The sequence below is a fragment of the Prionailurus bengalensis genome, chromosome E1 (genome assembly GCF_016509475.1).
Source record: "Prionailurus bengalensis isolate Pbe53 chromosome E1, Fcat_Pben_1.1_paternal_pri, whole genome shotgun sequence".
Lineage (NCBI taxonomy): Eukaryota > Metazoa > Chordata > Mammalia > Carnivora > Felidae > Prionailurus > Prionailurus bengalensis.
In genome coordinates this window covers 9433397-9448675 of record NC_057347.1, presented here as the reverse complement: position 1 = coordinate 9448675, position 15279 = coordinate 9433397, and the positions used below count along the sequence as shown (strand labels likewise).

The window sequence follows — 15279 nt, the reverse complement described above, 5'->3', positions numbered from 1 at the left end:
TTACACGCTGTGAGGCAGGTGGCCAGACCGCTGCTGTCTTTGGAAGGTTTGGGGCCAGGATTGACCAGCAATCCAAAATAAATATCCATGGGGCATCTGCAGTAAGCAAGACTTTGGCAGACACTTTACGTCTTTGCTCCATACCGATGGAGACTGCACTTTCCAGGCTCCCTTCCCAACTGACTTCTTAATAGGCTTGACCAACGGGCAGTAGAGCTGGAAGACTGGAAGGCAGAAAGAAGGAAGACCAGGGTATTGCCCCCTTTTCTCCACCTTGTTTTCCATGATCCCAGCTCTTGCCATTCTACACCCCACTGTCATGGCCACCCCGTGGCTCCAGTGCTGTTGCCAATCTCTGCGTTGTTCCATTGTTCCCCATTTGGCCTCTCAGCTCTTCTTTTCAATTAGATAAGCAATCCCCTGTATTCCTTTTTTTTTTTTTTTTTTTTAAGTTTTTAAAAAATGTGTTTATTTTGAGGGGCTCCTGGGTGGCTCATTCGGTTAAGCGTCCGACTTCAGCTCAGGTCACGATTTTACGGTTAGTGGGCTCGAGTGCCGCATCGGGCTCTGTGCTGACAGCTCGGAGCCTGGAGGCTGCTTCCATTTCTGTGTCTCCCTCTCCGCCCCTCCCCCCACTTGTGCTCTGTCTCTATCTCTGAAAAATAAATAAACATTAAAAAATACTTTTTAGAGAAAATTTATTTTGAAAGAGAGACAGCACAAACAGGGGAGGGGCAGAGAGAGAGAGAGAGAGAGAGAGAGAGAGAATCCCAAGCAGGCTCTGCACTGCCAGCACAGAGCCAGATGTGGGGCTCAAACCCATGTACCATGAGATCATGACCTGAGCCAAAATCAAGAGTTGGACACTTGACCCACTGAGCCACCCAGGCACCCCACAACTGGCAGTTTCTGTTTTCCTAGCTGAACCCTGACCATTAAATGACTCATGTAACATCTGGCCATCAGGGAACTTATAATGGGCTGGAGAATCAAGAATTTAATATACGCAAAACGCTAATAAAATGTACAGATTCCATGCATTTACTAAAAAGTCACAAAACTGTACATTTAAAATGGGTGAACTTTACATTATGTAAATTATACCTCAATTAAGTTGTTCTTAAATATCCAGGGTGGGGCATGGGGAAGAACTATCCAGAAACAAATAAAGGAAAATGTAGGGTGAATAGATTAGACCAGTGATCTCCAAACATTTTTTACCATTATCACCTGAAAAAAGAAATGAAATCTGAGTATGCACTTCTAATATTTGTAGACTTACTTATTTAAATTATATACATGTTAAACTCTGTTAGTATATGATACCTTATAAAAATAGTTGCAAGTGTGCCTGGGTGGCTCAGTTGGTTAAGCATCTGACTCTTGATCTCCGCTCAGGTCGTGATCTCACAGTTATGAGTTCAAACCCCGAAATGGGCTCTGCACTGTCAGTGCGGAGCCTGCTCGGGATTCAGTCTCCACCTCTCTCTCTACCCCTCCCCAACTCGTGTCTCTCTCTCTCTTTCTCTCTCTTTCTCAAAATGAATTAACTTAAAAAAAAAGACAGCTGCAAATGAGCAATTTAAATAGAGAAAAAAAACATAGAAATTCTAGTAGTGATTTCTTGCTTTACCTGAGTGGATCGTCTCGTACATCTGTTCAGATGCCCGAACTCACTTTGAAACCGCTTCCCACTAAAGTAGGCAATCAACAAAGAGCCTGTAAGGGGCTTCCTGAGCAGGAGAGATGGGAGATTTCTGTTTTCTTCTTTCCTTTTCCTTTTCCTTTTCCTTTTCCTTTTCCTTTTCCTTTTTCTCTTTTTTTTTTTTGGAAAGGGCCTACGCTAATGCTCCAGTAGAAGCCACTACTTTGCCATTTACATATCCCTTTACAGTTTTCATGCGTTATCTTATTTGCTTTCGCAAATAAAGAGGAATCTTGAATGCCTGCCCGAGAGGAGTTTGGACCTGATCACTAAGGCACTGCTGCCATATCAGATGCACCAGATTACGGAAGGGATATTTACATCCCAAAGCCCCCCACGGATGATCAGCTTCCCACTTCCTTAGGAGCCACAGAAGGAGCCACAGAAGGAATGGTGCGGGTGTCGCCCCTGAGCCCATTCTAAGTGCAGAGCCCTCAAATAGCAGGTCCCACTTCTCTGAAGGTCAATGAAACGAGACGATGAGCTCTCCCACTCTGGGATTCATTTTTAAGCACTTAAGAATTACTGTAGCAACCATTCTCTTACTCTTTCTCTTAGACTGCTTCTTCATCCAGGTAAATATTATCCACGCACTCATTTGCCAAAACGATGCCTTGTAGGTTTATGTGGACCTCCCAGCCAGGAGCTTGTATGTAGCTGTTTTCGCTCCAAGGTGTTTTCCCCGATTCCTGTATCTCTCCAGCAGTCGTGCTCTGCAGGTCATGTTCAGGGCCACATTCTGCTCCATTGCCAGGGAGCGAGGCTAGACTTTGACTTTGTACCAGTCCTTCCTTCTCCCTTTTCCCCTATCCGTCCCCGCACCAGCTGAGCTCTCACTGCAGGAGCATTATGAGAACCTCACGGGATGGCTGGCAGGACTGTGTTCAGAAAAGCATACAGCTGCTGTCTGTAGAAGCCACCCTAGGGGTTGGGTAGAGGTAGCCGGTGAAGCAGTGGAAATAACTGCATTATTAAGTGCTGAGGCTCCTGTCATTCTCCTGCTGAAAAACATTCAGTGACTCTCCTTTAACCACAGTCTGAAGAAGGTCAGTTAATGGTCTCTGTCCATAAAGAGGTGATAGCAGCTTGTCTGGTGGGGAAGAGAGCCTGAGTCCTCTCAGTACCATTGTGGGTGTTGCCACAGGACCTGAGCCAAAGAGAAATGAATATCTATTTATAAGACTATGCATAGGGGCACCTGACAGTCTCAGTCGCTGGAGCATGCCATTCTTGATCTTGGGGTCATGGATTCGAGCCCCACGTTGGGGGTAGAGATTATAATTAAAAATTTAAGAAGTAGAAGCACGTGGGTGGCTCAGTGGGTTAAGTGTCCAACTCTTGATTTCAGCTCAGGTCATGATCTCACGGTTCGTGAGACCAAGCCCCACGTCGGGCTCTGTGTTACCAGCTTAGGGCCTGCTTGCGATTGATTCTCTCTCTTCCTCTCTCTCTGCTCCCTCCCCCCGCGCCCCCCCCCCACCGCCCCACACAAAATAAATAAACTTTAAATAAATAAATAAATAAATATATATATGAAAATAAAGATTCAATAAATAAGTAAATGAAAAGAATATGAATAACATCTTCAAATTGAGGCCTTGGTCTCATGTTAGGTGATGCCATAGATCAATGCACAAAAAACAGACATGGGAGGAGACAGGTCTATGGCGCGGCCAAGTGGAGACACAGATAAGGTGCAGATTAATCTACAGAGACTTTTATCCTGAGGCCAGCCTCACGTGGTGCAGCCCCATTGGAGAGAAGATGTTGCTGGCTCCCTAGTGCTAAAACGTCTTTGCTTTGCAGTCAGGAAGCGTGGGTTCGATTCCAACTCTAACAATCTTGCAAGCAGTCTTCTCAACTTCCTCTGTAAAGGCTCCCTCAGCAGGTGTTCATGAGGTTAAATGAAGTAACATAGCTTCGTACTTTTTATCAAAGCGCTATTGTTACTATTCTTACATATCATTCGGCTGTGTCCACATTTGCTGTTAACCCATATGTCTCCCCAGATCGTCTCTTTGGTGTGTTTCCTCCCCTCAGCAGCGAGCACAAAGCTCCAAAAGTGTGTCGTGTGAAACCGTGCACCGATTTCTCGTTGCGTCACGCTTCTAAATCTCTCTTCCGCCGAAATCTGGATACTTAAGGGTGCTCCCCTGCCCCCATAGAATTCCTATCACAGGACTGGCACACTCCTACCAGAGCTTAGGGAGAAGTTCACACCTGATTAGAACATATGTTCAAGTTGTGCTTCTTCCTTCCTTCCTTCCTTCCAGGGATTTCCCAGATGACCCAGGTGTGCAGTGGGACACAGAGCATGTGGCTAGCACCCTCCTCCAGCACATAGAAGTGAACAGCATCAACGTGGTAAGGGGATGCCCTCCTAGAATGCAAAGTGGGGGGTCCCAGGCACACCTTGACTATGGCTGCCCTCCAAAACCACTTCAAAAAGAGTCCCCCCCCCCCACCCGGCTCTCTTTTCAACCTTCAGAGTAACAAACACACCTTTTGTGAGACCACGGAACCAAATTCTCAGGCTCAGATAGAGGCAGAGGTTTTCTTTCCAAACTGTGTCCTCCTTAACCATCCCCACCCCAACCTCTGTCCCGCCACCTAAACACCCAGGGCCCCTGGAGCCTGTGCTATGTGTGACGCGTCGTGCAGAATTTCGCCTTTCACGAAGCATTGTCACGTTTAGAGGGCCGTTCTAACTCTAAGAGATAAATGTTGTTACAGTTGTACAGTTGTACAGTTGTTACATTTGACATGGAGGAAACTCGCGTTCCCAGAGGCCGAGCAGCTTGCCCAAGCTCAGCAGGTGGAAGCCACTAGGATCTTAGACCTCAATTTCTCACTCCAGAAAAGCACACGGGTAAATTCACATGCCCTACATGGAGGACATTTTGGTCACAGACAGGGCAGTGATGGAGATTCACACTTCCCTGCCGAGATGAACAAGTGTGGGGGCCCCCGACTCAGTTCCACCAGGATTGCCTGGACTGGCTGTCGCCAGTGTTTGATGGTAAGGCTTTCCAGAAGGCTTACTGTCCACTTGTAAGATAATAATAATAATAATCCCTCACGGGTTAATGCCTAAAATCCTACCACTTAAAGCCCTAATCTTTTGGTTTAAGTTTTGATGAGTCCCGCTGGCACACAAACACGTTAGGCTTTTATCAATGCTGAATTCACTGAGTAAACTGATTCATTAGACTTTTTTTTTTCCATGTTTATTTATTTTTGAGAGAGAGAGCGAGAATCAGCATGAATGGAGAAGGGGCAGACAGACAGGGGGACACAGAGAGACAGCCTGCTCAAGCTGGCTCTGAGCTGTCAGCACAGAGCCCAACATGGGACTCGAACCCACGAACCGTGAGATCATGACCTGAGCCGAAGTCAGACACTTAAACAACTGAGCCACCCAGGCGCCCCATGACTTATTAGACCTTCCTTATTTATTTATTTATGTATTTATTTAGAGAGTGATACCAAAGGGAGGGGCAGAGAGAGAGAGAGAGAGAGGGAGAGAGAGAATCCCAAGAATACCAACCACGCTCTGGGCTGTCAACACAGAACTCGATGCGGGCGGGGCTCGAACTCACGAACCATGAGATTGTGACCTGAACAGAGACCAAGAGTTGGACGCTCGACTGACTGACCCACCCAGGTGCGCCCTATTAGACCTTTCCTAAGAACAGATTTTCATTGACGTATTGGTCAGATCATTTTCCTTTTTTTTTCGTTTTTTTTTTGGGGGGGGGGGCATATTTCATGTAGCATTTTCTTTCTTTTGTCGGAGGGGCGGTCACATCTATCTATCTATCTATCTATCTATCTATCTATTTATTTATATTGAAGACCATCTTGTTTCCTCATGACACAAAACACAAATGAAACTTAGTCCACAGAGGCCAAAAGGGGCACCTAAGTGGCTCACTGTGATTCACATAAAGGCCGAGACGCAGGTGACGGGACTCTTCATCTTGCTCTGTGCGCTGCCTTCTTTCTCCTGGCTGGAAAAATGGCCACCAACAGCTCGCAGCACCAGTCTTCCTAGCTTTTCCTTCCGGGAGGGTCTGAGTGTGAAAGCTGGAGGGAAGGGTCCACGGGCCTCAGAGTCAAATGCCAGCCCCGCTGACTGGGCTTGCCTGGGTTCTCTTGGCCATCCCACCCCAGCCCACGCAGGCAGAACGTGGGCTCCACAGCCCCGAACGGGAGACAGAACCGGTCTTCAGAGCCTGAAGTAACACAGTGAGGTCCATGAAGTGCTCTGCAATCCCCCTTGGGACCCCGTTTCCCCACAGTTGTGGCTTCCCCAGGACCTGTCCCCAAACACTCTCACAACTGCTGGTTTCCCCAGGAACTTCGCTTGTGAGATCAACTCCCATCTTTCTGAACTTGGCCCTCCTTGGTCTGGCCCTCAAGTACTGCACGCTGGTGGACAGGATTGGTCCTTGCTGAGGAGCCAGACCACGTTCGAGCTGGCCACAGCTCTGAGCACCCAGGGAGGGGTCTCAGAGCACTGATAGTTCTGCGTGCCATTCTGGCTCTCAGAACAGTCTCCTGAGTTTGGGTCCTAGAAAACTGATTTGCGATCCAGGCCCACCGCAAAGCCTCCTCCTCCAAGAAGCCTTCCCTGACTTCTTCAGCTCTCTTTCAGATTCCCACAGTATTTGATGTGTATCCTGCGAATTGCTGTTTATTCTTTGAAGTACAGACTGTGTCTTGAAACTAGGCTGGAAGGTCCATGGTGGCAAGGACTACACATGACACCTTTTTTAAAAAAAAATTTTTTTTAAATGTTTATTTATTTTTGAGGGAGAGAGACAGAACGTGATCGGGGGAGGGGCAGAGAGAGAGGGAGACATAGAATCTGAAGCAGGCTCCAGGCTCCAAGCTGTCAGCACAGACCCTGACGCGGGGCTTGAACCCACGAACCTTGAGATCATGACCTGAGCCGAAGTCGGATGCTTAACCAACAGAGCCACCCGGGTGCCCCCGTGACACCTTTTATATCCCCAAGAACAAGAATAGACCCCACACGGGGCTCATCCTCAAACTGCCACCACCGTCAACTGCCACCTGGTGACCTGGAGCTCTTTCCTGTTGTCTGAGGTGCTCACCTTCATTCCAGTGAGTGAGGGGCCTTCATTGTCAGGACAACCCTGAGTTGATTTAATTTCCATACACAAGAAAACTGGTTTAAAAGAGCTCTTTAGGGGCCCGTGGGTGGCTCACTTGGTTGAGCGTCTCCAAACTTCTTTGGACTCTCTGCCTCCCTCTCTCTCTCTCTCTCTGCCCTTCCCCCACTTCTGTGCACATGTGTGTGCTCTCTCTCTCTCTCTCTCTTTCTCTCAAAAATAAATATTAAAAAAATAAAATAACACTAAAACAGCTCTTTAACACACCTTGCTGTTAATAAGGAAACTCTCAGGACCCCTGGGTGGCTCAGTCGGTTGAGCGTCTGACTTCGGCTCAGGTCATGATCTCACAGTTTGTGGGTTCGAGCCCCGCATCGGGTTCTGTGCTGACAGCTTAGAGGCAGGAGCCTGCTTCGAATTCTGTGTCTCCCTCTCTCTCTGCTCTCCCCCGCTCATGTTCTGTCTGTCTCTCCCTTTCAAAAATAAATAAAAACATTAAAAATTTAAATAAATAAATAAATAAATAAGGAAACTCTCAAGCTGTCACAGTGCAGTCAGGAACAATTTCCCTGGCCTGCACTAATACATCAGCAGAGTATAAGGCCATGCTAACACCATCGCCAGTATGGACATGAAGGGCCATAATCACGACTCAGCCCCCACGATGCAGTGAAATGCACCTTCCCACCCCCATAGGCCCTGCAGGGCCAGGGGCGAGGAGTTAGCAGTGAACAGGTGAGAAGTCACTCGATGGCAGGATCAGAGGGCCCAGGTGCCCCCTCCGGACCGGAAGTATTGGCTGGACCTGGGAAGATAGAGTCTCACCTGGGCTGTGCTGGGATGATACCAAAAGTTCTCCTCTGTCCAAACCAAAAGCTGGCTCTGCAGTGGTGAGCACAGTGTGATGGAAGGAAACCGTGTACTATCTGGTCCTGGCTCCGCTGCCCGGACAGGGCCTTGAAAAGCATTATAATGCTGTCCTTTATATAAAACAGTGTAGGGGGTTGGTAGTGTCTTTGGGTAACAAGCAGGCAAGGTCCTGGGCCCAACCCCTATCTCAACCTTTCATCCAACAAATATTTACTGACCACCTACTATGTGATGTTCACTACTGGCTGTGAACTTCGAGATAGCAGTGAACCAAACATACCTAGTCCCTGCTCCCTCAGGGCGCCATGACACTTGGGACCACAGCATTGTTTGTTATGGTCGACTGTCCTCTGCACTGTACATGCTTAGCAGCACCCCTGGCCTCTCCTCACTGACAGCGCACCTCTCTACCCAGTGGCAACACCCGTCACTCATCACAGCAAATGTATCTCCAGACGTTGCCAGATGTCCCTGGGGCAACACTGCTCCCCGTTGAGAACCGCCATCTTTGAGAAACCAGAGCAGCCCCACTGTTACCTCCTGTTGATTGGGGTCTGAGCAAGATTTCATCTAAACAAAGATCTCTGCAAGTAAGGGGGGAAAAGTGGATGGAGTTCTAGAAGGAGCTACAGGTGTCTGGGGTGCCTGGGTGGCTCAGTCAGTTCAGGGTCCGATTTCAGCTCAGGTCATGATCTCACGGTTCATGGGTTCCAGCCCCATGTCTTTGCGCTGACAGCACAGAGCCTACTTCGGATTATGTCTCCCTCTCTGTGCCCCTTTGCTCATGTTCTCTCTCAAAAATAAATAAACATTAAAAAAATTTTAAAAGAAAAAGAAAAAAGGGGTGCTTGGGTGACTCGGTTGAGTATCCAGCTTCAGCTCAGGTCATGATCTCACAGTTCGTGAGCCCCACGTCGGGCTCCGTGCTGATGGCTAAGAGCCCGGAGCCTGCTTCAGATTCTGTGTCCCCCTCTCTCTCTATCTGTCCCCTGCTCATGCTCTGTTTCTCTCTGTCTTTCAAAATTAAATAAATGTTAAAAAATTTTTTTAATAAAAATAAAAATTTTTTAATAAAATAAAATATAAATAAACTTTCTTTCAATATAAATAAACTTTCTTTCAATCTGTATCCCCACCCCTCAACCTATGCTCAATAAATGTTAGCTGCTCTCATTTTAACATAGTTCTCCATACCTGAAGTAAACATTTTACGATTTAAAATAGAAAGGCCAGGGGTGCCTGGGTAGCTCAGTCGGTTAAGCAACTGACTCTTGATCTCCATTCAGGTCTTGATCTCAGGATTGTGAGTTCAAGCCCTATCCTGTCCCTTTAGTCCGTGCTGCATGGCCACTCTCTTTTCTTGGGGACAGCTTGCCTCTTTGCACTACCCCTAACCAACCATTCGTGTTCTTTTATCTGAGTCCTTGTTCTCTTTTTTATATTTATTTATTTATCTTACTCAAGCAAATTATTGTTACTATTCAAACTGCTATTTGGGTGTTTTTTTAATAATCTGTGGAGAAATGAAATGTTGGAATCTAGACTAAGCTTATCATTAATAACAGATGATACGGGGGCGTCTAGGTGGTTCAGTCGGTTGAGTGTCCGACTCTTGGTTTCAGCTCAGGTCATGATCTCACAGTTCTGTGAGTTCGAGCCCTGCTTTGGGCCCTCTGCTGACAGCACGGAGCCTGCTTAGGATTCTCTCTCTCTCCTTCTCTGTGTCCCTCCCCCACTTGCTTCTCTGTCTCTCTCAAAATAAATAAATAAACTTAAAAAAAAATAGGTGGGACACCTGGGTGACTCAGTCGGTTAAGTGTCCGACTTCAGCTCAGGTCATGATCTCGCAGTCCGTGGGTTCAAGCCCCGCATCGGGCTCTGTGCTGACAGCTCAGAGCCTAGAGCCTGCTTCAGATTCTGTGCCTCCCTCTCTCTCTCTCTGCCCCTCCTCCACTCTACTCTGTCTCTCTCCATCTCTCAAAAATGAATAAATGTTAAAAAAAAAAAAAAGATGATACAGAGGCAGTCCATGAGCAAATAAACTTCTATGATTTTAACACCGATGCATGGTAGACATTGCCCCTCAAAGCCTCTGGTGCCCTCAGTATGGCACAAGGAAAAGAAGCCAAAAGATTCAGGCAGCGTCTACATGCACAAGAGTTCACACAGCAGCCGGCCAAGAAAACTGTGTTCATAAACAGCCAGGAAGATAAGAGACAGAGATACCCTGAACTCAGGTTCCTATCATGGCTGAATTCCACTCTGCTCCACTGGCCTGGAGCAAGATTAAACAGTAAAACCCACGGAAACAGTCTCCACACAACTGGCCAAAGCAATGGTTACACACCACCGATCTGCTCCGAAGTGAGTTCAGGTGTCCTCGCGATTGCAAACGTTCCAGGGGTCTGTGCGCACCCTTTCATCCCAAGGGAATGGGGACGGCTACTTTGAAATGGAGTCAGAGAGAGCATTCAGACAGTCATGAGTGAACACCCTGTATTTCTCTACAGGTGGTGACTTTCGACGCAGGGGGAGTGAGTGGTCACAGCAACCACGTTGCTCTATATGCGGCCGTGAGGTAGGACTCTCCACGTGTTGGAGGTGGGAGAGGGTCTTTTCCTTTGCTCAGGGTGGATGGATGGTTTCTGAAAAAGTTTTTTAAATATTTATTTATTCTTTGAGAGAGAGAGAGAAAGAAAGAGCACGAGCAGGAGAGGGGCAGAGAGAGAGGGAGACACAGAATCGGAAACAGGTTCCAGGCTCTGAGCTGTCAGCACAGAGCCCGATGCGGGGCTCGAACCCACAAACCGTGAGATCATAACCTGAGCTGAAGTCAGACGCTTAACCGCCTGAGCCTCCCAGGTGTCCCAAGATGGATGGTTTCTAAAGTGCTTCCCCACTCGCTGTCTGGGCCCCGTGAAAGTGACCACTGAGTTATAGAGAGCCACTCTTGTCCACGTTGCTCACGACATCTTACCACATTCTCTTGTGAGAAATCACTCCTAAGTTGACTTATTGTTTCGTCTCCTTAACACCTAAGGTGTTTTTCCCCCACGGAAAAATGGGGTAACATTTTATTTCTGTCTTTGCTTTGGCCACAGAGAGCTTTAGGGCCAAATTCGTGACCCCTCGGAGCACATGTGGGAGACTTTCAGGGCTGAGTTCTGTGAATCGGTGTGCCTCTTGGCTTCATCTTCTTTTTCCTCCTAATTTATTTTGTTTTCTCCTGTTGTGCGTTCTGTACACTATTTCAAATCTACCAAATAGGTGTCTGCATTTTACTGATAAAAAAAAAATTGCACCTCAAAGACATTTGAGGGACTTACAGAGGCTCGTACAAGCATGTACCATGTTTCCTACCCTCTAGAGAAGTGCTTCTCCTGGGCGTCATGAGTGGCGGAGCGGTGGACCTGGCTTAGCCACTGAGGAAAGGAAGGGGCACCTTGAAGTGAAGCATTTACTTTATAACTTTCTTCTAAACACGCCTGATGTTCTTAGACCAGAGCAGTGAAATATGTAAAGCTAGAAATGATCTCACCTATCCTTAAGTCCAACCACCTCATTTTTCAATTTCAAAAGAGAAAAACTTGGAAGAATCCTTTGTGGTTCCCTTCATCTCTAATGGGCGAAGCTTGGACCAGGGCACTTCATAACCATTGGTCAGCCCCCAGATTGTCTGGGGTAAGGTGCCCACCCTGATCCCTTTAGCTGTAGCCAGAGGTATGGAATCCCAGAAACCTCTTTGGTGATTGATGTAAAAGCAACTACCTAGAAACCTACAGAAGGATCACAGGATATGGCAGGCCCTAATACTGTTGGGGAGGAAGAAATTTTCCCCTGTCCAAGGTTCTTCTAGCTAGACTAAGAATTAAATTTCCATGAGACCATTAATAGGAAAAAATCAAATTTAATGTTGTCATATGGAGAATCTACACAAATATGAAATTCCAAAGATGGTCAGGCAACCTGAGGCTTATATGTCATCCTCAGCTCAGGAGGAGGGCGGGAGTCTGGAGGTACAAAGAAGAGGAAGAACATTAGCAGGAAGGTGAGAGGAGATGTTTGGAAACAAAGGATTCCCTGTTATGCAGATAAGATTTTTAGGTAAAAAGCAATCTCTTTGACTAATTCTCTTCCTGGTACAGACCCCCTTTCCAGAGCAAATTTAGGTGGTTGAGGGGGATATAAAGCGGTTTTCCTCAATTTGCTGGGTTTTGATTGCTTTTAACTCAAAATAATCTACATGCCATTGTGGCCCAAGTTGGAGAGGCTTGCCTTTGACCTCTACACTCTGAAGGCTCTTCCTGCAAAGGAATTATTGCTCCCTTTCACTCCTGTCCTTTCTTCTTCCAGGACCCTGCATTCAGAAGGGAAGTTACCTAAAGGTAAGTTGTCCCTTTTGCCAAAGTCTGCTAGTTACTATCCCTCTAAAAAAACTTATTGGACAAAAAAGTGTAAATATATGGAAAACTGCCACAGGCCAAGCAAAGGTGGGGCCGGGGAGGCTGGACCACACTCTTTCTGACCCAGTTCAGTGTGTCTGTCAGTGTGGGTCCTCCAGCTTTAAAAGCAGGTTGTATCCATTGGGAAGTGCCCTGCCAGCCAGGCAGCCTCTGGGTGGGAGGGGAGGCCAGATGGGTTAGAAAACCAGAACCAATAGGAGATACAAATATGAAAGAAACTTATTATAAGGATTTGGCTCATGCAAGTACAGAGGCTGAGAAGTCCCACAGTCTAGCATCTCTGCAAGCTGGGGGCCCAGGAACCTGGGGGTCAGTTAGTGGGGTCCAAAGGCCTGAGAAGCAGGAGGGCCAATGGTGTAAATCCCAGGCCAAGGGCAGGTGATGACCCATGTCCTAGCTTAATGGGCAGAAAAGAAGAAATTCTCCCTTCATCCACCTTTCCTTCTATTGAGGCCCTCAATGGATTGGATCATGTCCACCCTCATTGGGGAGGGCAGTCTGCCTTCCTGAGGCCACCGATTTGAATGCTAATCTCATCCGAAAAAACCCTCCCAGGCACACCCAGAAATAATGTACAGCCCAATATCTGGGTACCCTGTGACCCAGTGAAGTTGACACATAAAATTAACCATGACACTGGGCCTTGGGCCTTGGCCGCTCATCTGTCTAGCTTTCTCACCAGGTGGGTCTTTTTCACCTCCAGTGTTCTTTTGGTCTGTCTGTCTGAAGTCACATCCCAGCCCCAAATTACTTGTCAATGGCTGATGGGCGCTTGATGGGTTCATCTGTTTGAGTTAGAAGGTGTTTGACCCCACTTGACCATTCACTGTGTGACACTGATGCTTAACCTCTCTGAGCCAGTTTCTGCTCTGTCAGTGGGAGCAATATACATCCCTCAGGAGTGTTATAAAGATGAAGCAAATGAAAACGTAAGTAGAGTTCAGAGAGCTCAGCCCTCTGAATGGGCTGAGCTTACCAAGCTGTGAGGGCTTTAGAATGGGACTGTAGTTTATTCGATCCTCACATCAATGCTGTGAGACAGGCTCCCACACTGTCAATGCCATTTTACAGATGAGAAAACTGAGGCTCAGAGAGCTGAAGGGACTTCCCTAAATCTGTCGGGTCTTGAGTGCCAGAGCAGGAACTAGGTCTCTTACCTCCCAATACAGAAATTCCGGTCTTCATCGCTTTTCCCTTGGCCTTGATGTAGCCAGTTCCCAACCTCTAGCAACCAACCTTATCTTGCTAAGGCATGTAGCAAGTAGAGGACATCCAGCCAGGTGTTCTGTGACCCTGTCACTCTTCCTGTCTGTGAGGATGATGGGCAAAACACAGCTTTGGTGCTACAGAGTCATCTGGCAACTCCATGGCCACGGTCCTGCCCTGCCCTGAGCCCCAAGGGAGAGGTAGGGTGCTCAGGGGGAATCTGCCTGGAAGCAACAAGACTCTTCACTTCCCCCCTCTCCCCTCCCCCCAACCAGGGTGTTCCGTGCTCACGCTTCAGTCAGTGAATGTCTTACGCAAGTATATCTCCCTCCTGGACCTGCCCTTTACTCTGCTTCAGACCCGGGATGTCCTCTTCGTGCTCACCAGCAAAGAAGTGGCACAGGCCAAGGTGAGGATTGTGAATTCCTGGACTCCTCCCTCTGGATCTGTGTCCCAGACCCCCTGGCTCCTCATGACCCCTAACTGAAGACTTTCCACAGCAGTTCAGCACCTGAGTGTTAGGACTGTCTAGCTAGACCTTGGCAGTCATAGATTTTCAAGGACTTCCACCTTTTCTTTTCTTTTCTTTTCTTTTCTTTTCTTTTCTTTTCTTTTCTCTTTTCTTTTCTTTTCTCTTCTCTTTTTAAAGATTTTTTTAAATCTTTTTGAAATGTTTATTTATTTTGAGAAAGAGAGAGTGAGTGTGTGTACACATGGGAGAGAGAATGAGTGTGAGCAGGGAGAGGGACAAAAAGAGAGGAGAGAGAGAGAATCCCAAGCCGGCTCCATGCTGTCTGTGCAGAGCCTGACTCGGGGCTCGATCTCACAAACTGCAAAATTATAACCTGAGCCGAAATCAAGAGTCAGACACTTAACCAACTGAACCACCCAGGAGCCCTAAAGATTTTATGTTTAAGTAATCTCTACACCCAACATGGGGCTCCAACTTACAACCTTGAGATCAAGAGTCACATACTCCACCTCCTGAGTCAGCCAGGCACCCCCACCCTTTTTTCTGATTATAAAAATAACACACGCTTTTTTAAAAGTAAATAACAATACATGCTTATTGTAGAAAATCTAGAAATACATAAAAGCATCAAGAAGAAAATAAAAATAATTAATAAAAATTACCCACAGTGCCACCACTCAAAGGTAATTATTGTTAACGTATGTCCTCTATATAAAGAATATTATATAAACATATATTTTTAATTTTTTTTTTAAGTTTATTTATTTGTTTGAAGGGGAGAGAGACAGAGCATGAGCGGAGGAAGAGCAGAGAGAGAGGGAGACACAGAATCCGAAGTAGGCTCCAGGCTCCGAGCTGTCAGCACAGAGCCTGACGCGGGGCTCGAACTCACAAACTGCGAGATCATGACCTGAGCTGCAGTTGGATGCTTAACTGACTGGGCCACCTAGGCACCCCTTTTTTATTAATTTTTTTAATGTTTACTTATTTTTGAGAGAGAGAGAACATGAACAGGGGAGGGGCAGAGAGAGAGAGGGAGACAGAGAATGTGAAGCAGGCTCTGAGCTGTCAGCGCAGAGCCTGATGCAGGGCTTGTACCCATGAACTGTGAGACCCTGACCTGAGCTGAAGTTGGACATTTAACTGACTGAGCCACCCAGGTGTCCATATGTATATATATATATATATATATATATATTTTTTTTTTTTTAATGAGATCACACAGTGCCTACTATTTAAAACCTGTTCTAATATTATGACTCTTTTCTTCTATGTCCTTATGTATTTGAATTGCAATGGGTGCCTGCGTTCCCTTGTATGGATGTACCTACCACACAGCTTGAGTCTAAGGAATTGAGACCTGCCGGGAGCCTCTGTGAAGGAGCCAATGCAAAGAGCCAGTAGGATAGACCGCCAGAGGCCTAG

At 46.9% G+C, this 15279-nt stretch overlaps 1 protein-coding gene across 3 annotated transcripts in view; it reads left to right on the top strand.

Annotated features, from left to right (window-relative positions):
- The window catches only part of PIGL (phosphatidylinositol glycan anchor biosynthesis class L), an 81977-nt gene that overhangs the window by 54581 nt on the left and 12117 nt on the right, over nucleotides 1-15279 (top strand). For all 3 annotated transcript variants that reach the window (XM_043583236.1, XM_043583235.1, XM_043583234.1), the window contains exons 3-6: nucleotides 3979-4069; nucleotides 10224-10291; nucleotides 12067-12098; nucleotides 13658-13791. In XM_043583236.1, the coding sequence (XP_043439171.1) occupies nucleotides 3979-4069; nucleotides 10224-10291; nucleotides 12067-12098; nucleotides 13658-13791 (325 nt within the window). The remainder of the gene's footprint in view (nucleotides 1-3978; nucleotides 4070-10223; nucleotides 10292-12066; nucleotides 12099-13657; nucleotides 13792-15279) is intronic.